The 19679-nt window shown below is 32.6% G+C and overlaps 4 protein-coding genes and 1 long non-coding RNA gene across 8 annotated transcripts in view; 3 read left to right on the top strand and 2 right to left on the bottom strand.

The window, feature by feature from the left end:
• Positions 1-723, top strand: part of LOC107002333 (carbon catabolite repressor protein 4 homolog 1-like) — a 9763-nt gene extending 9040 nt beyond the window's left edge. Inside the window, exon 12 of the mRNA XM_015200313.2 lies at positions 385-723. The gene's annotated coding sequence lies outside the window, so the exon portion shown is untranslated. The remainder of the gene's footprint in view (positions 1-384) is intronic.
• Positions 724-1362: 639 nt separating this feature from the next.
• On the bottom strand, positions 1363-4842 carry LOC107001735 (probable protein kinase At2g41970). Of its 4 annotated transcripts, none has more exons than XM_015199709.2 (8): positions 4687-4842; positions 4096-4317; positions 3414-3664; positions 3204-3330; positions 2803-3076; positions 2405-2537; positions 2050-2136; positions 1363-1964 (listed from the first exon to the last, which is right to left on the bottom strand). In XM_015199709.2, exons 2-8 carry the CDS (start codon positions 4205-4207, stop codon positions 1839-1841), a joined length of 1110 nt encoding a protein of 369 aa, XP_015055195.1. In that variant the 5' UTR covers positions 4208-4317; positions 4687-4842; the 3' UTR covers positions 1363-1838. The 4 variants fall into 4 exon arrangements, with proteins under 4 accessions (XP_015055195.1, XP_027768015.1, XP_015055196.1 ...); XM_027912214.1 differs by having other exon boundaries at positions 4096-4235; XM_015199710.2 differs by lacking the exon at positions 4687-4842 and adding an exon at positions 4470-4674.
• Positions 4843-6700: 1858 nt separating this feature from the next.
• LOC107002065 lies at positions 6701-7920 on the top strand. The gene is made up of 2 exons (XR_003574702.1): positions 6701-6779; positions 7671-7920. It is a non-coding gene; the product is annotated as an uncharacterized LOC107002065 (long non-coding RNA).
• A 4843-nt stretch (positions 7921-12763) lies between these two features.
• On the top strand, positions 12764-16451 carry LOC107002307 (activator of 90 kDa heat shock protein ATPase homolog). Its single transcript, XM_015200274.2, has 3 exons — positions 12764-13788; positions 15952-16031; positions 16120-16451. Exons 1-3 carry the CDS (start codon positions 12907-12909, stop codon positions 16211-16213), a joined length of 1056 nt encoding a protein of 351 aa, XP_015055760.1. The 5' UTR covers positions 12764-12906; the 3' UTR covers positions 16214-16451.
• Positions 16452-16645: 194 nt separating this feature from the next.
• LOC107002308 (thioredoxin-like 3-1, chloroplastic) lies at positions 16646-18707 on the bottom strand. Its single transcript, XM_015200275.2, has 5 exons — positions 18282-18707; positions 17393-17467; positions 17190-17256; positions 17067-17084; positions 16646-16902 (listed from the first exon to the last, which is right to left on the bottom strand). Exons 1-5 carry the CDS (start codon positions 18581-18583, stop codon positions 16804-16806), a joined length of 561 nt encoding a protein of 186 aa, XP_015055761.1. The 5' UTR covers positions 18584-18707; the 3' UTR covers positions 16646-16803.
• Between the last annotated feature and the right edge of the window lie 972 nt (positions 18708-19679).

The raw sequence follows: 19679 nt of genomic DNA, 5'->3' as shown, positions 1-19679 counted from the left end.
GGGGGGGGGGGGGGGGGAGAGTTAGAAGGGGTTGGATGGGTGCCCAATTTAGGAAGCATAAAGGTGAAAAATGATCTGATGTCTAGTTTGGCTAACAAAATCAACAAGTTATTTTTGGAAACAGTAAGATGTCTATAATGTTTTGCCATCAACTGATGAGGAAATGATTTGTTGAATATGTTAACAAGCAGCATGCTATTGATTCTATTGTTAGTATGGTATTCATGTTCAAACTTGATCAACTTCGTTATGCAGTGGTATCTACTCTTGTAGATTTTAGCATCATTACAGACTGTCCTTAAAAGCTTGTACGTCTGTTCGGGCTTTCATTATTCTTCATGAAAGTTTTTAGATGCACTAATTATTTGTATCCATTTGCCACAGGTCTCACTGCAAAGGATGAGTTCAAAAATAGAAGCAGAAACAATTACAAGGATGAAAGATAAGTTATTGTAAGAATAGTAGATGGAGGCGCCTTGTTCTTTTTTTATTTCTCCTTTTTCTCGGTATCCTATGGTGGTATAGCTGTTGTTGAGCTTCTTTGTATCATGCTACATTTGATCACATAGAAAAATTATGATAGTTTCTTAAGAAACATCTCCTCCCTTGTCTACCTTGCACTATTTTCTTCACCAGGCTGTTTCAACATTTAATTAGTAGCTACAGTTAGCTGTATGTTTTTACTTTTATCGTCACTGGAATAAAGTCACCAGGTCACACAGACCCAATAATTCTCTTGTTTGGGTCTAGCCATTTGGTATTTCAGGCCCACCGAGTCTGCTAGTTTGGGTTGTGTTGGTCTGTATAAAGGGGGAACCATTCATTCCCACAGTTCCAACCCAAAACTTTTGGTTTAGGGGGGAACGCACCTCTTGATTGTTGTGCAAATTATGAGTTTATACATGGTGCATAAACAAAGAATGTTTTCACATCATCAAGAAACAAAAGAAGTAATCCGTCCTTTGTTCAAAGAGGTCTTGTGGTCGAGTTCCTTGGGTATGGAGTTGTTTTTGTTAGGTAGTGTGAGACTTTTTGGCGCAAGTTTGGATTAATTGGGCTTTAATGTGGGTATCAAACATCTTGTAGAATATTGAATATTAAGTAAGTTTAAGTTCTTTGCATATGACAAATTTATAATTGTTTTTACACATGAGGATCATATCGAAAAAAGGGTTTACAACAATAGCTTACTCTAATATAATAAGCTCTTATTGGTAATATAAAAAAAAAGAATTTCTTCGATAACAAGTTGAAATGTGCTGATCCTGAGAGTAAACATTGAGTAAGTACTCAAACAAAAGGGTGTAGGGAGGCAAGAATCATGCTTTCAGACATGCAAATGACTATAAATTAAATAACAAGTTCTCTTCAATGTTCTTTGCTATATATATATATATAAATATTTGGATATGCCTTCAATGGCATTTTGAGGATTTTGGGTTTTTTGTTCAATCAGAAACTTACATATTTATATTTATACAAACTCCCAAAAAGTATAAAGACTGGTATTGATATCCAGTAACAACATGTCACTACTAACCTAGCTATGAGAATTTTTTTCAGTAGTTCTTTCAAGCATTCTAATTGTGAAAAAAAATACATATTGGATCAGAAAGGGGAAAAGACAAACTTATCTATACTCGGTGTTTACAGCAATACATAACATATGTCTTCAGAATACGCGTCATTCACTTAACCGTGGTTAATCAACACGTATAGTACCTCATTTTATCATTTAACCATGAGAAATATGTTATTATGTAAACATCGAGTGTGAGTAAGTTTTTGCCGTAACATTAAGGCTATCAGCTCCTGCTGGTTTCAAAACCAGAAATTTACTATGCTTGAGACTCTGGTCCTGCTGGTTTTGAGTTGAGAAGTGGTTGCAGTGCTTTGACAACAATTGTCATATTAGGTCGAAAATCGGCCTCGTATTGAACACAAAGTGCAGCAACAGCTGCCAACTGAGAAAACATTACAACAACAACTACACCTCAGTCCCAAACATTACATAAAACTAGGCAAGATTCATTGTTTTGAGTAAAGTACCTTAGCAATTGCTTTTGGAGGATAGTCATTATTTAGCTTAGGATCAACACATTGCTTCACTTTGTCTTCACTCAATCTTGGAGTTGCCTGAAGAGAATTTCGAGTACAGATCAGCAGACTGGTGATATACAACAACTACCTCAGTCCCAAACAAGTTTGGGCCGTCTGTATGAATCATTATGCTGTAACGATATTTGTATTGTGAGGATTCATCATGAATTAACAGGTTTTACGTTGGCTATTAGCCTACGTCAATCCTTCTTACTTGAGACCGTCAATGTGAACAAGCTCACACAGGCGGATTGGTGGTATATATAAACACTAGAAAAGAAAGAGGTATAGGATGAGAAGCTACCCAAGTGACAAGACTCTGTTGCCCTTTAGGCATTGTATGATCTACTGGCTTCCTTCCTGTCAACAGTTCTAAGAGCACAACGCCAAAACTATAAACGTCACTTTTCTGAGTAATCTGTCCTGTCATTGCATACCTACACAAAAACGCGATACCTTTGTTTAACATAAAATAAACCAGCCATTTCAGAAACTTTTCTAATTGCTTGATGCATCAACGTTGTTCGTTGTTTCTCTTAACATAACAGGATTGCTTTGTCCGATTTGTGGTGCAAATAGAACAGCTTGTAGCTACTGTATGATCTTGATCATGTCTGTTTTATCGTTGTTTTGTTGAAAACTACGCAAAGCAATAGGCTATCTAGAGAAACTACATTTTCTGCTGTTATAAGCAGGGCTTACTCTGGTGCATGGTAGCCAAAAGTCCCCAAAACTCTAGTGGAATGTAGACGCGCAGCAGTGTCAGAAGACTGGTTCGAGATGTTGAAATCAGCAACTTTGGCTGTAAAATCATCAAAGAGCAATGCATTGCTTGATCTGACATCGCGATGAACTACAGGTGGCTGAATCTTTTCGTGTAGATACTCTAGTCCTTTTGCTGCACCATAAGCAATTTTAACTCTTTGATTCCAGGTAAGTACTGGACCTGGCTCAGCACCTTGTACACCTTTTCTACCTGCAACAATAGAACAACTACGCCTCAGTTCCAAATAAGTCGGAGGGTCTACAATCAACTAAACACTACAACATACAGAAGGATTCACACAACAACTATCAGGATTATGACAGAATCTTTAACATACCATGTAAAACATCGTGTAAAGATCCCATTGTCGCGAACTCATATACCAATATACGATTGTTCCCTTCGAGACAATAGCCCATCAGAGTCATAAAATGCTCATTTTTAAGCCTTGAAACCATTGATAACTGAAATAAGTTGAAACATTTCAAGTATAAGTGTACTTTTCATCATACTAAAAAAGGGAAAAAAAGGGCATTGATTCATTAACCTGAGCTGCAAAATCAGAATCTGGTTCTGGTGAAGCACTAGTATCCAACTTCTTGATTGCTACTTGCTGTCCATTGCTTAATTTCGCGCAAAAAACGCGGCCATAAGATCCCTCTCCAACCAAAGCTTTCTGACCAAAATTTCCTGTCAATCTGTTTAGTTCATCTAAGGTGAAAACTGGTGCCTCAATTGGTAACACTTTCTGTGGAGTTCCACCTCTTGCAGCACTCCTTGGCTCTCCTCTATCACTCGCTACAATACAAACAAGTCGTAATCTGCTATATGAATCTTCATCGATCATGCTTATAATACAAAAGTACTAGAACTTCTCTATTTTTGTTTCGATTACCATACTCCTAAAACATAGAACAAACATATTCTCAGCTAAGTTGTATGTCATCTATATCGATCTTTTTTCTCCTATTGTACCCTTATTTTCGCTATATTATCACATTCCAAAAAAAGTATTAGTTGGGTAACTACCTGACATACGGCCAATATATATCTATTTAACCAATATTTGTGTCTAAGAATAAACATCGATCGTCCCCTTTTAACACCTTCAATCAACATAGTTTCGTACTTTTAAGGGTCAAATCCATCTAGAGGTCGATACAGAATATAAAAATGAAAAATTACACGAAGTTAAAAATCGAAAAAAGATTAGATTATATGATCATTACCACCACCAGTACCACCACCATATGGATTGCCAGCTCTAGGAGGAGCTGTGTTCTGATTGGACGGCGGACCGCCGCTATAAACGTCTTCTTCTCCACCTCCACAGCAAGACATTTTTGTTCAATCAAAGCTAAAAATATTCCTTTTTTAAAAAAAAATAAAAATAAATAAAATTTAATCCAATGCCTCCCAGGAGAAATTTACATGTTGCATTATCAGTATTCCTAGGAAAATTAAAAAAAAAAAAAAGAACAATTATTAGAGAAAATAAATAAATTCCAAAAAAAAAAATTAAAAAAATCAAGACATATTACAGATTAATTCAATATTTAAATATATGAACATGAATGTTTAGTATATTTCACGGAAATCATACCATAGGAAAAATGTAACCTCAAAAATATTTTATGATGTTTGATTAGAGCTGTCAAAATAGGCTGATCCAATCCAACCCTTGTAATTATTACTGTGATTTAATCTACCATATTAAACAATTCAAATACAATCTTCTAATAATTTTCAACATATTCATTTTTCGATTTCATGGACATTATGAAACGAATAGATGAATCGAAGAAATTAATATTACGTACCCAAAATTTTTTTTTTTTTTTAAATTAGGAAATGAATGAATCTGGAAGAAGAAATTACAACAAAGAAGAAAGAAGAGATTTCATGGTAGAATAATTTCAGCCATTTCTCTTTCTTTCTTGTTATTATTTTTTTTTTCTTTCTTCTGTCCCAAAAAAATTGATGAAATTTTTGAGCAAATAATTTTTTTTCCCCTTTCTGTTTAACGAGAAAATCGCATGAAAATACTCTATTTAACCACTTTTTATATATAAACATAACAATATTTCTACGTACTACATGCTTCCTTATACTTTACACGTCCACTTTATCAATTACCATGCAACTTTTAAAATTCGTTTTTAGAGAATAACTAATTTTTAAAGGGAAAATTGTATATAATAGCAAACTAATAACCTAAAATAAATGGAATAGCTAGGGTTTGATTTAATTGTGCTCCATAGCAAACGTTAGCTAAAATTTGCCAACGTCTCTCTCCCAGAAATCTCGCTCGCCACTCTCCATTCTCGCTCGCCACTCTCGCTTTATACACAGAAGTGTATAATTCTGTTTCTGTTTTGTATAAAGCGAGAGAAAATTGTATATACACATGCAAAAATATATATCTTCGTGTTATAAACTTAATTATACAATTTACAAATATTTTACTTCAAATATTGTAGAGAAAAAGGTCAACGAATTATACAATTGCGAATTATACAATTGCAGTGAAATACAATTTTCTCTAGCTTTATACAACAGAAGTGTATATATTGTGTTTCTGTTTTTGTATAAAGCGAGAGAAAAACATATATCTTCTTGCTATACACTTAATATTGCAGCGAAATAGGCAGTGAATTATACAATTGTGCATTATACAATTGCAGTGAAATAGGATAGCGAATTATACAATTGCAGCGAAATAGGCCAGCGAATTATACAATTTAGGCCAGCGAATTATACACTTGTATATGTATAGCGAATTATACAGTTTTATGTTTGCTATGGAGCGCAATTATGCAAAGTTTGCTATAGCATACAAATATGAATTTTTTGTTTGCTATATGTGAAAGTTGTCCATTTTTAAATAACTTTCTCGTATGATTTCATTTCGTGTTATTTTATATAAGCGTTATGCTTGTAAAAATGTGATTGTTCAGACTAAATGTGTTAAAAATGAAATCAAACATAATAACTTATTCAACCCAAACATGTTGGGCCAGTGCTAAGCACGGATCATAACCAATCTAGTTATAGAAGATATAAGAGATTATAATAATATTTGGTCATTAATTGTAAGTAAATTCTAATTTTGGTTCATGTAATATATGACTAGTATATGTAATTTTTCAATTAATTATTATGTGTATGTTACTCTTGGTCTTTATGCTTGTGAATTTTCAAAACTACTATAATGAATTACTCCTTTCGTCTTATTTTATATGTCATTTTTTTACTTTGTGTTTGTATTTGTATTAAAAAATGATGTAACTTTACCTTTTTACCTTTATTCAATATTTTCTTAAGTCAACTTTAGAATAAATGATGAATATATTTTCAAGATTAATTAACTACTCTATCAAGTATATAATAGGCAAAATATGATACTTTATGCATAAATTTTTAAAATGAAGAGTATTGTGGTCTAACTATTAAATTATTTTAAAATTAATTTAATATTAAAATTAATATTCAGCATCAACTTAAAAGTCAAAAGTGTTATTATATCAAGTCGAAATATATAACAATAATCCAATTTCTAAATTTTATCACAATCAATTCTATTAAACTACTTTCATAAATTTTTTTCAAGGAGGAGGATACAAGTCAAATTTTGCTCTTTGACTAATAAATTATATCAAACAAAAAATTAAATACATAAATTTTAATTCAATATAACAATATAGAAAGGTCACATTTTGATTCTTTTATAAATTTCACCATATTAAATTTTATACACTACTTTCAAAAATTTTTTTAATGAATTTTGCATTATAAATAGCCTCTTTCACCTTACATCAAAGTGCACTACAAACATTTGAGATCAACTTCAAATATTCATTAAGAATGGCTAAGTTTTTAAACTCAATTCTTTGCTTCTTTCTTATTCTGTCAGGTTTGCCCATTTCTTTTTTCAATTATTTATTTACTATCTTGTTTATGATAAAAGAAAAAAGCTTAAGTCATATACATCGTAATCGTAAAAATAATAATTACATGCTCTAGCCTGAGGCGGAGCTAATTTTTTTAATTCATGATTTTTGAAGCGTAATCTTTTTGCTTTTCAGAACTATTAAGTTTTATCGAATCAGAAGCTAAAGTGGTAGCTCCGCTTCTGACTATAGCAAACAATCTATCTTATTTTCAAGATTGCAAATCCACATTTTAAGGAATTTCATCTATAGATATCCTTTGAATTAGTTGATAACGTAAAAATTATTTACACTGACGATGTATTCAAGATCTAAAATGAGATTAATTTGTTTTGTTGATATATAAGTGTTATTTGTTTAATTTTGGCAATTACTGAAGTAAAGGCCCAAAAGAGATGCACAGCAATATTGGATACATTGGCCCAATGAATTGTGTTTGTGTTTTCAATTGTAGCTTCAATTAATGTACCATAAAATATTGGTCTATTTATGAAATAAAAATATAAATGGTTATTATATTAATGAATACTAGTATTATCTATTTTAGAAGATGTTTTTTTTATCATTTTATACCTTAATTTAATTTTTAGTCGGGTGTTCTATTGTAATATCGTCTTTTTTATTTTGTTTTTGTCGAGTGTAATTTTTTTTTTTATGTTTGACTTCAAATTAATTTGGATGTTGGTTGATTTAGGTTTAATTTAGAAAGTTCCACTTTAAAAATAAAAGCACTTTGCCTTAAAAGATGATTTCATTTTTAATGTTTTGAATTTAAAAGCTTCATAACATTATCATGGTATTTCTACACCACTTTTGATATGTAGCCTATAATTTTTACTATTTTTTTGATGTAGTTACAATGACAAGTACACAAGTGAAAGCTCAACAAAGATGTTCTGAGACATTGAAGGCCTCAGATTGCACCATGGCTGAGTGTCAAAGTGAATGCTTACAAAAACATAATGGAACTGGAGTTTGTACTGGCGGCAATATAGGCCCCTTAAGTTGTGTTTGTGTTTACAATTGCTAGCTTCAATATTTTGAATTCTCCCATTTTATGAGAGAAAAAAAGAGTTATCAATAAAATATTAATCAATTTCCTAAGTATTGTTCCATTCATTCTTACCTCATTTTACTTTCTTTTTAAGTATATATGCATAGATATTATACTTTGTTTAGCTTATTATTTCATCAATTTTAGCGCGACTGAAAAGTACATTTCATACATTGTTGACGATCATATATATGAATTTTTGATTAACCATCGATATGATTATTTCATTAATATAATTGAGTTGATAGCCATATGAATTTTGATTAACCATATATATGATTATCTTGACCGAACATAATTGAAACTAAAAAGAAAAATCAAAAATGAATATTTTTTAAAATTATTGTAAACGACATAAATTTCAGATCAATGATAAGGGTTGTACCTATTAAACACTTTTACAATCTCGAATTAATACCTTAATCATCTAAATATACTTGCGATTGCATGACACAAGAACAAATCAAATCATGACATATGTCATTTGGATCCGAAAAATTATTTTAAATAACAAAAGTAAAATAAAATTTTATACCCCTAAAAATTCCACCCACCCACCCAAACCTTCCCACGTTATCGTCTTTTTTACTTCTTCTTCTTTTTTCATAAATTAACAATGATAGATTATTTAGATCCATTTAAAAATTAAAAAAAAAAAAAAAGCTTTAATAGTTACATGAGAAAATGGTCTAAACCCCCCTCCCCCTGTACTCGAAATCTCAACTACTCTTTTCTTCTTTATATAATAAACGGACCAACAATGACAAAATACCTATTGTGTCTTTTATCTTGATAACATCAAAATTTTCTATTTGTTATTTTTATCGTTTTTTCATTAGTAATCATTTGTCTCAATTATAATAGATGATAACAAACGTTTGCCTAAAAAACCAATTAATTTTTTTATCATCGAATAAATAAATATTTGGCGGAATATTGAAGATGTAGATCTACGTAAAAAAGAGAAGGAAAAATAGAAGAAGAAGAATGGGAGAGGGTGAGAGAAAGAGAGAGGAGGATGGGGTGGGGTTGGGTGTGCAATTTTGGGTTGGGGAAAAAGAGTACATTTTCAAAAAAAATTATATATTTTTATCCCTTTGCATTAGTTTAGTTTAAGTATATAAGTTTAGAAAAAATATATTAATTTCAATAGCATTACGCGCCTAAAGAGAGTGTAACACACGTTATTTGATATGTCAGTATTTTGTGTCTAATAGAATTGATTTTTGAACAAATAAAATGGTCAGTAGACACAAAGATAAGTTGAGATGTTCAAATGAAATATGCAGATAACTTTAAGGTAGGGGCCTAGCTATCTTTCTTGGACACCCTTCATCAGAAAATTACACCGTATTTATAAGCAAAATAATAATTTAAATGGTCAAATAACACATTATGGACACATTTGGAAAATAATAAAATTTGTCTAGCTAGTGGTTTCAGTCGTTCAACTCTTACTAAAAGTTCTTTGCATCTTGCGGTGCACGGGTTCGATTAATATAACTCGTTTGATTCGATTCTTTATTTTCCATTTCTCGTTGTTAGTCATTTGAGGTTTGTGAAATCTTAAAGTATAAAAGTGATTTCACTCGAAATTGAAAATATCTCTCTATTTATTTGGTTGTTCACTTCCTATCAGATAAACGTGAACATTAAAGCTAAATATTATGTAGTTTGATTTTAAAATTTTGGTACATTTTAATTAAAAAAAATTAATTATTAATGTTATGTATTTTGATTTACAAAATTTAAGTATACTTATTCTTTAAATTATTTGTACGAGTTATGAGATTTTTGGACACCATTCGTAAAATTTCTGGCTACACCACTGCTTTAAGGGGCTGCATATAATTTAAGCCTAAATTATATACATCTAGCTATTTATTTTTCAAAATAAATCTAGATTTTGAAAACAAGTTATTAATGTTACGTATGGTAAACAAATGATACATCTAGTTAATTACTTTTTTTAAAAAAATCTAGATTTTGAAAATAAGTCATTTATGTCATGTATGGTAAGTAAGAGTCTGTTTGGAGTGACTTGAAAAAAATAGTTTTTAAGTCAAAAAATAAAAAGTCAAACTAAAATACCTTTTAAATCAAAAAATAAAAAGTAGGAGGAGACCTAATTATGATTGTTGACTTATTTTAAGACATTTTTTTACTTATTTTAAGTTACTTTTGAGCTTGTCAAATATTTTTCAACTTATTTAAAGTCATTTATTTTTATTTATTTTATATATTTGTCAAATATTTCAAAAAGTCAAAAACAGACTTAAAAGTAGATTTAACAAACTTTTAAGTCAATTCAAACACCTTCTAAATGATGCATCTAGATTACTTTCTAAAACAAATCTAAAAAAATTCAGACTATAAAAGTCCCTCTCTCCTTGCTCTACCAAACCACACAACTCTAGAAAATTCCCTTAAAACATTTGAGTTCATCAAGCTTCAATAATGGCTAAGTTCTTGAGCTCTATCATTTGTTTCTTTCTCATTCTTTTAGGTTTGTCTCCTTTTTCTTAGTGAAAAAAATCTTTTTATATACTTATTATTTTGTTTGTGACATAGAAAAATAGTCGAAAATTCAGAAGTCATCAAAAATGACATTTTTAAAAGGCGAAATGGTCTGGTGGACCCTTGTCCTTGTATCGCTTGTATTGTGAACCCTTCTACTTACCCTTTTGTCATCTAAACCCCCGAACTCAATAAAAATATGATTGTTAAACCCCTCTAACCATGTGTGTAACTCACTCTCCCTTGCACAGATGACATGTCAAATCCATGTCACTCACATTAATATCACGTCATAATTATGTATTATCTATTTTAAAATAAAATATTAATTTATTCCAAAATAGTGAAACCACCATCTTCTCAAAGCTGCCACCATCAACCTTCCTCATAACCACCCAAACTCCATTTTCGGCCCAGCTTCAACCAGCAATACAAAACCTCATTGTTTCGATCTCTATGGATCCTCTAGCGACCTCGAGGTTCACCAACGAGCAACAGTGAACCAACCCACGTTGCATTTTTATCTTCACCATTTCTAGCGAATTCTTGAGCTCCAAATCACCGAATACCAACCACAAGGTCACCAAGGACCCATTTCTCAACCATTTCCAGCTAAAATAACCACCAAAAAATGGATCTTAACTTGACCCAAAATCCCATTCATGTTTTTTCTTTTTTTTTTCCCGGTGAACAGCTGCATAACCCAATATTTGCAGATTCGATCCAGCCGTGAAATGGCAAAAATCTGCCGGAGAAAGCTGCCACATCCACTATTCCTCTTGCCGGTGAGACCGTAAACACTTCCCCTCACACGTCTTTGTCTCTTTGCCGCCTCCGTCCGTCGTATAGATCGTCTAAAGAAAATGAAAGAAAAAAATGGTTGAGCAAGGATGGTTATGCCTAAAAAAGTAGGTGCATGGGGTGAAGAAGAAGGGTTTGAGTTTTTTTTTTAATTAATTATAGTATTCTTTAATAATTTTAATAATTTTTAATTTTAAATATGGTGCTCAGTTGCTTTTACACGCGTGTATTCACTCTCTCTAGCCAATTCAGACATCCAAATGCCACATAAGCTTGGTTAACGGTCAGAGGGGTTTATTAAATTGTGTTTTATTGAGTTCAGGGGTCTAGATGACAAAAGGACAAGTAGAAGGATTCACAATACAAACGCATACAAGTATAAGAATCCACCAGACCATTTCGCCTTTTTTTAAAAAAAAATTCATGACTCTGTCATGAATTTCAAATTTTAAAAAATTGAACTTCACCATAGTTATCTGAACGAAATCTAATTTGTAATAAAATTTCACCCTTCACTATCACAAATTTCAAAAATTATGACATTATATATACATATTTCCTTTTTCATAACAATATCATGGTGTATTCATATCACTCTTGATACGTAGCCCATAATTTTTACTATTTTTTATGTAGTTGCAATGACAAGTACACAAGTGAAAATCGACAAATACGTTCTGATACATTAGACACCACAGGTTGCATTATACCTGAGTGTCAAAGTGAATGCTTACAAAAACATAATGGAAGTGGAGTTTGTGTTGGTAGCGATGTGCCGTTAAAATACAGTTGTATTTACCGTTGCTAGCTTCAATATTTTGAACTCTACCATTTATGAAAAAAATGAGTTATCAATAAAATCTTAACCATTTTCCTAAGTATTGTTCCATTCATTCTTAGCTCATTAAACTTTCTTTTAAGTATATATATGCATATATATTATTGTTTTGTCTTGTTTATTATTTCGTTAATCTTAGCGTGACTGAAAAATACATTTTATATATTAGTGACAATCATATTGATTAACCATTGATATGATTATTTCATCAATATAATTGAGTTGATAGCCATATGAATTTCGATTAATCATAGATATGATTATTTTGACTGAACATAACTCAAATTAAAAAGAAAAATCAGAAATGAATATCTTTTAAATTATTATAAACGACATAAATTTCAGATCAATCATAAGTATATTTGAATAACGTAATATATGAACTCTCTCTTTTTTCTTTATTTTTTTTTGATAAACTCGTAAAATAATAAGTCATTTATTGAAGAAAAACAAATTAATCAGATAAATTTTCGACTAAAAATTTAACCAACCATTACAATTAAAAAATTTCATATTTACTTAGGTCACAAAAATAATCGAAGCAGATTCGCTCCAACTAATTGAATTTTTAGATGAAATTATCATACATATAATTCACGTTATTTAAAAAAATTTGGGTGGGAACTCTCGATTATTGTAGACTAATTAAAAGGTACTAGAAGACTATTTTTTAAAAGAAATAAATAAATATAAAATTTAGGGGTTCTAGATCCTTCTCAGCAATTCGAGTCTTTTGGAACCCTCTAGAACCCTTTTTTTCCTTTTATTTTTCTCTCACTGCGTTCCATTGGTCCATCACGTATTCCCGCAACACAGAATCAAGTCCTCTCTCACGTGCTCATATCGCCGCCGCCGTACTCCACCGCAGCGCCGCCGTAGAATGGCTCGTCTTGGAGAAGGAGACAAACGATGGATCGTGGAAGATCGACCCGACGGAACCAACGTTCACAATTGGCACTGGGCGGAAACTGACTGCCTCCATTGGTCACGAAACTTCCTCACTAACCTTTTAGCCAACAAAACCCTAATTGACGGCGAAGGTAACCTCAAAATCCGGACGAAAAAGATCGAAAAGCTTGAAGGAGAAGCTTATGTGAATATCCGGAAGGGGAAGATTATTCCGGGTTACGAATTGAATTTGGTTGTCTCCTGGGAAGGGGAAGTGAGGGAAGCTGATGGTAGTAGTGTGATGAAAGTTGAAGGAAATGTTGAATTTCCTTATATTGCTGATGAGAATGCTGATGAAGATCCGGAAGTTAAGATTACGGTTAAGGATGAAGGACCTATTGGGAAGAGATTGAAGGATGCGTTTGTTGTAAAAGGAAAGCCCTTTGTTTTGGAGCAAGTGAAGACGTATGTTAATGCTATGGCGAAAGGTGGTCCTGCAAAGGAAGAAGGTGAGGTGAAAAAAATAGTTAAGAGGCCTGCCGGCGCTGGGAATGTTGCCCTTCCTCCAACGACAGCTGTGGATGAGAAGGCAAAGGTTGTTGTGGCAGAGAAGGAGAAGAAGAAGGAAGGGTTTAAGACAATTACGATGACGGAGAAGTTTAGCTGTAGGGCAAAGGATTTGTTTGAGATATTGATGGATGAGAGTAGGTGGAAGGGTTTTACTCAGAGTAATGCAAGGATAAGCAAAGAGGTGGGAGGAGAGTTTAGCATATTTGATGGTTCAGTGACTGGAACTAATGTGGAGTTGCAAGAAGGGAAGTTGATTGTGCAGAAATGGCGATTTGGTAACTGGCCTGATGGTATACATTCCACGGTATGATTTCCTGACCTTTGCTTCTGTGTTTGTGTTTCTTTGTTTGTCAAGAGTCTTCTTTTAATGTTAAATTAAATAAGGCAAACTACTCAGTATCTGAACAGAGTGACACTGTTTAAAGAATGGTATATCCGACCTCAACTAATTGGATTCGAAGTAGCTGATTGATTGCTGTATGATCTTTTATGGGTTTGTAGTGTGTAGGATGAGTTATGTTCTGGCTAACTTAAGTAGTATTTGTATGTTTTAGTTTGGAGATTTCATATGAATAGGCAAAAGATATAAACTTGCGTCTTTTGTTTTTATTGTTAATAAGGCAAAATGTTTTTGTATTGGAATGGAAGATTGGAGTGGAAAGGAAGTTGGAGAATGGTATAGCTGACCTCAACTAATTTGGATTTGAGTTAGCTGCTTGATTGATATATGATCTAGTGTACAGAATTAATTGTGTTCTTGTTAACTTTACTAGTATTGTATTTGTATATTTAAGTTTCATATGAATAGGCAAAAGTTAGAAGATTGAGTCTTCTTTTTAATGTTAATTTAGGCTAAATATTTAAGTATTGGAATGAAATATATATGGTTAGAGTGGAAAGGAAGCTGAAGAAATGTATAGCTGACCTAAACTAATTTGGATTTGAGTTTGATTGATTGATATATGGAATTATGGATTTTCTATGGGTGTATAGTGTGGATAATGAGTTATATTCTAAGTGACTTTACTAGTATTTGTATTAAGTTTAAATATTTTCATCTGAATAGGCTAAAGATATAGGCTTGAGTCTTTGGGATGAAAAGTATCTGATTAGAGTGGAAAGGAAGCTGAAGAATGGTTTAGCTGACCACAATTAATTTGAATTTGAGTTAGCTGATTGATTGATATGTAATCTTTGTGTTCTAGATAACTTTACTAGTATCTGTATGTTTAATTCAAATATTTTATCTGAATAGACAAAAGATTAGTTCTGAGTCTTCTTTTTAATGTCAATAAGACAGAATATTTCGTATTGGAATTAGATTATCTGATTAGAGTGGAAAGGAAGCTAGTTTGGAGGGACTACAATCTTTCTTCTTAGATGATAATAGAATAGGTGGAAGATATGTTATGTCCATTCAAGTGTACAGTTCTCTGTTACTTTAACTTCTTACTTGAACTAGAAGCAAGATATGGCCACGTGTATTGAAGTCAACCCCTAGTTCTAAATAGGTCCAAATTGATACATGGTTTCGGGCTTTCGGCGTTGTTCGTCAACAAATTTTGGTGTAACAATGGTGTTTATGAATTATTTCCCAGGACTTTGGTCTAGTGGTAAGGGCGTAGCTTGTGAATGGCTGGTAGTTAAGTGGAGAAGGTAGAAGGGCAGACCTATCATGATATTCCCGTCTGTCAACCGATGCTACTTCTGCCACAAGCACACAGGAAGTGTCAACCACTTGCTTCTGCACTGCCCAGTTGTCTTTGACCTTTGGAATATCTTTTGCTTTTTTTGGGGGGTCTTTCTTGGGTCATGCATTTCTCTGTAAAGGATGCTTTTGAAAGTTAGAGTTCACAGAATAGTTGACAAAGCCATCAAGAGTATCTCCATGATGATCCCTGGTGCTATTTGGTGTTTATGGGCAGAGAGGAACAAACAATGTTTTGATGAAATTTCAACTTCAGAAATCTTTTGCGAGACAGATGTCTAGTTAGCCTTTTTAGCTGGTCCAAATTGACCTCTCTAAATAATTTAGAACTCTTCTTGGATATTTTTAGCTCTATAGTCTAGGAAGAAGCTACACATCCTTATTTTTGTGAGCTTAACTGATATATTTTTGTTAAGCTTGCATCATCTTGATGCCTTCAAATGAATCTACTTTATCCAACAAAAAAAATAGAATGGCAGACCTATCATTCATTTAGTTTGAAACCATGCTCACTGGCTTTAGGGATTTCTCTGTCATTAAAAAAATCATGTTTAAATTGATTTACTGAATTAAAAACTCTCTTTATCCCCGCTCGTTAGTGCTATTCATTGTACAGTGTGGCCAATATGTTTAAATAGATAGAACTGTGAGTACCTGCTGGCGACGTGGAGTGTTGCGAGCCTTAGGGTTATAAATAAATGGGTCTGATGGAATGGTGGTCTTTACTGATACATCTCTGGTGATAATGAAACGTTGCAGGTCCGAATTACTTTTGAGGAGCCTCAATCTGGAGTTACAGTTATCAATTTGACACATACAGATGTTCCAGAGGAAGACAGGTGTGTTGTTGTTTATCAGATTACTTGTCGTTTGCTTATATACAGTTATACGTATTTTGGCTTCTCATTTTTGCTACTGATCGTACAGATACGGTAATGCAACTGTTGTGGAGAATACGGAGAGAGGATGGAGGGATCTTATCTTCAACAGGGTACGGGCTGTTTTCGGTTTTGGAATCTAAATTCTCCACAAGCGTGGAATTTTAAAAGCGATGCTTCCCTTCATTATTGACTGCACACTGTATGAGTCCGTTCAACTGAGTTTTTCCCGAGTCGATTATCAGTTTTTTCGAGCTTAATAACTCAATTTGATGGTGAACTTTTAGAATGTCTCGATGGAACTTGTTCAACTTGTTGTCTTCAATGAAAACTTATTCATCTTTGTTGGATGATAGTCGCGTCCAGTTTTTCGTTTCATAATTGCTTGTTTGGTGTGGTGTTATGGTAGTACTTATTTCATTATTTTGTGTGTATGCATCATTTTGATATCTATGCATACTAATGGCAACCATTTTAGCTTCATCTATTTTCAATCCGTTCAAATTTGATACAACTCTCTCATTTGCCACCACTACGTCAGCTAATATATACTCTATTATTTGTTTCAAACGTAGTTTTAAGTTCCAACATCACCAATTCACCATATTTGATAATGCAAAAGGATTCTTTGTAACAACTGTACATATTGAAATGCCCTTTGCTGAATATACAAATTGATGTCAAGCTTTTGACATAGCAAAAGAAATAATTTGTTTACTTGGACTAGTAATAACTATACAAAGTTTTTGATCATTTCTCTCACTTCTTCAATTACAAGCCACGCCTTGTGCCCTCCAATCACCTCAGCTTTCATTTCTCCATCTTTCCACAACTGCAACAACAATTACGCCCCAGACTCAAACAAGTTAAGTTTAACTACACGAATTCCGTCTTTTGTTATTTAAGCTCATTTCATATCATCATCAAATTAAATAAAATGAAAGGTCATAAAAGATCTTTCGAACTTTAAAAGGTTGGAGAATCCATAATGCTCACCTGAATTGTTGGCATTTTCTGGAGATCAAAACAAGAATCAAGTTAGCTAGCTAACACAGGATCATGAACAGCAATAGACAGCTAAAAAGATTACTTAAAGTTGTCCCCAAAACGAGTACTTACTGAGATGTTTCCTCTCTTCACTAAAGTTTGTGGCACTTTATTGACATCCACATAGTAGAATTTGACTCTAAAAACAAGAGGGAAAAGGACATAAAAATCCAGTTTCTTGTCAAACTACTGCCAAATCAATAACATGGCAAAATAGTTCAAGATTTCCAAGGCATTGTATTGTCTTTGAGATCAGACATGAAAAAGGGGCTTACTTGGTATCAAACTCAGCAGCAAGTTTCTCCAATTTAGGCTTCAAATATATGCATTTGCGGCACCAAGCTGCCATCCTATCAATCATTTGCTACAAACAAATCAATCTAACGACAACTCTATGAATTTGATTCTGTCTCTAACAATAAAGAAAATACAAGATCTCATCTCTAGGCTCAAACGAGAGATTTTCGGTTAAAAGAAGGACCTTTACTATCAAAAATACTTCATCTCAGAACTCAATTTCAAAACATATCATTAAAGGAAGGACCTTTACTACCTAAAAGACTCCATCTTAAAGTTCAAACACAAGACCTATAGTTAAAAGCAGGACCACCTTTACTATCAAAAAAAGTCTCTCGTCTTAGACTAAAACTCGAGACCTACGGTTAAAGACATAACCTTTACCATTCAATCACATTAGATTATTAAAGACTTAACCTTTACCATTCAATCATATTAGACCAAAACTTGAAACCTATGATCAAAGACGGAATCATTCAACCACATTAGACCGAAAATTTGAGACCGGTGATTAAAGACGGAAACTTTACCATTCAACCACATTAGAACAAAATTCAAAATCTATAATCAAAGACATATCCTTTACCATTCAACCACATTAGTCCAAAACTCGAGACCTATAATTAAAGACAAAATCTTTACCATTCAACCTCATTAGACCAAAACTCAAGACCTATAATTAAAGACAGAATCTTTACCATTCAACCTTGTTAAACAACAGCTCAAGACCTATGATTAAAGACAAAACCTTTACCATTCAACCACATTAGACTAAAACTCAAAACCTATGATTAAAGACAGAAACTTTACCATTCAACCACATTCATTCTTGTATATCACAGAGAAGGTAAAGATAAGAACTTTTACCAATCAATGATGATAGGTTGTGAAAGCTCTTTAGCAGAGTCTAAAATCTGATCAAGTTGTTCACTACTCTCAATTGGTTGCATCTCAACAGCAGCTGGTCTTGACAAATCTGGCCAAGAGGCATGAATTCTTAACTCCCTTTTTATTTTCTTCTTCCAATCACCTCTTCTTTTATCAACAAAACAAAATCCATATGATTTTACAATATTAACATTCCCTCCACTGTTCAAAAACAGATGCTGATTCTCCCTATTGTAGATTTCTCTGTACAAAATTTGGGAAATTGGTGCTAAAATTGACATTTTTTTAGAAGTTTTTGGTACTTGAAAAGAGGTGACTGTATAAAAAAGGATTAGATATTTGGGTGTGTGAGGTTTTTCTCCTCATTTTTTTTTTTAATTTACAAGTAGATATTTTTGTCAAAGGTACAAAGTTGTGATGCATTCTTGATTTTATTGCTTGAAGGTAAAGCTTATCCACTTATCCTCCTTGTAGTGTATTGGAATTTTGTTAAAAGGAAAAAAAGACCATTTGGTCCCCACCTTGTAGTAGAGTAGCTTTTCCTTTGACCCTTTTTTCATGTGGAAACTATATAATACGGTCGGAAATAGACAGGTTAGATTGAATTTAAAAAAATTAATGTCAATGATATAATTAATGAAAGGATCATTAACTCGGCTAAAAGTTACTTAAACTGTAATGAGTTGTATCAAAATGGGCTAACCAATAGATCATAATCTAATTCTAGTTTTGATCTATTTATTTTCTTGTAATTTGCTTATGTAACTAATAGTTCTTTTTCTTCTAAATGTGATTGCATATCGAGTATCGTATATAAAACAGAAAGATATTCTTCCTTCGTAGGCTTGATACGCCTTACTCCACAAGAAATTACATATGATAATCTTGAAAATTGATGGTCTTAAGCTTTCGATATCCATTTGCATCAAGTTCAAAAGGAAAAACTTGTTGACCTCGAAGCTTTGTTCATTAGGCAAGTGAAACGGGGACAAAATTTTAATATTGCCGATCTTCAAGGTCATTCTTGTAAGAGAAAATTATGCGGCTAAGCAAATTTATACTATTTAATTGATCATCATAGCTACAGTTTGCTATAATCACCACTCGCGACAAACATTATACATTAATTATGTTGGATGACTTCGAGTTTGTATAATTAGTCATGTTTGTATATGTATAATTCGCCAGGATATACAAATAAATATGTATAATATACAATTTTTTAACCTATATTCATATACAATTCACCTCTCTCCCACTCTCTGTCCTCTCTCGCTCACCTCTCTCCTCCCTCTCCCAATCTCGCTTGCCATTTATACAAATGTATATGTATAATATACAATTATATACAATTATATAACTATACAATTTACCTTT

The sequence above is a fragment of the Solanum pennellii genome, chromosome 10 (genome assembly GCF_001406875.1).
Source record: "Solanum pennellii chromosome 10, SPENNV200".
NCBI classification, from domain to species: Eukaryota; Viridiplantae; Streptophyta; class Magnoliopsida; order Solanales; family Solanaceae; genus Solanum; species Solanum pennellii.
Note: the sequence above shows the minus strand (reverse complement) of the source record. Positions and strands in the feature narration are given on the sequence as shown.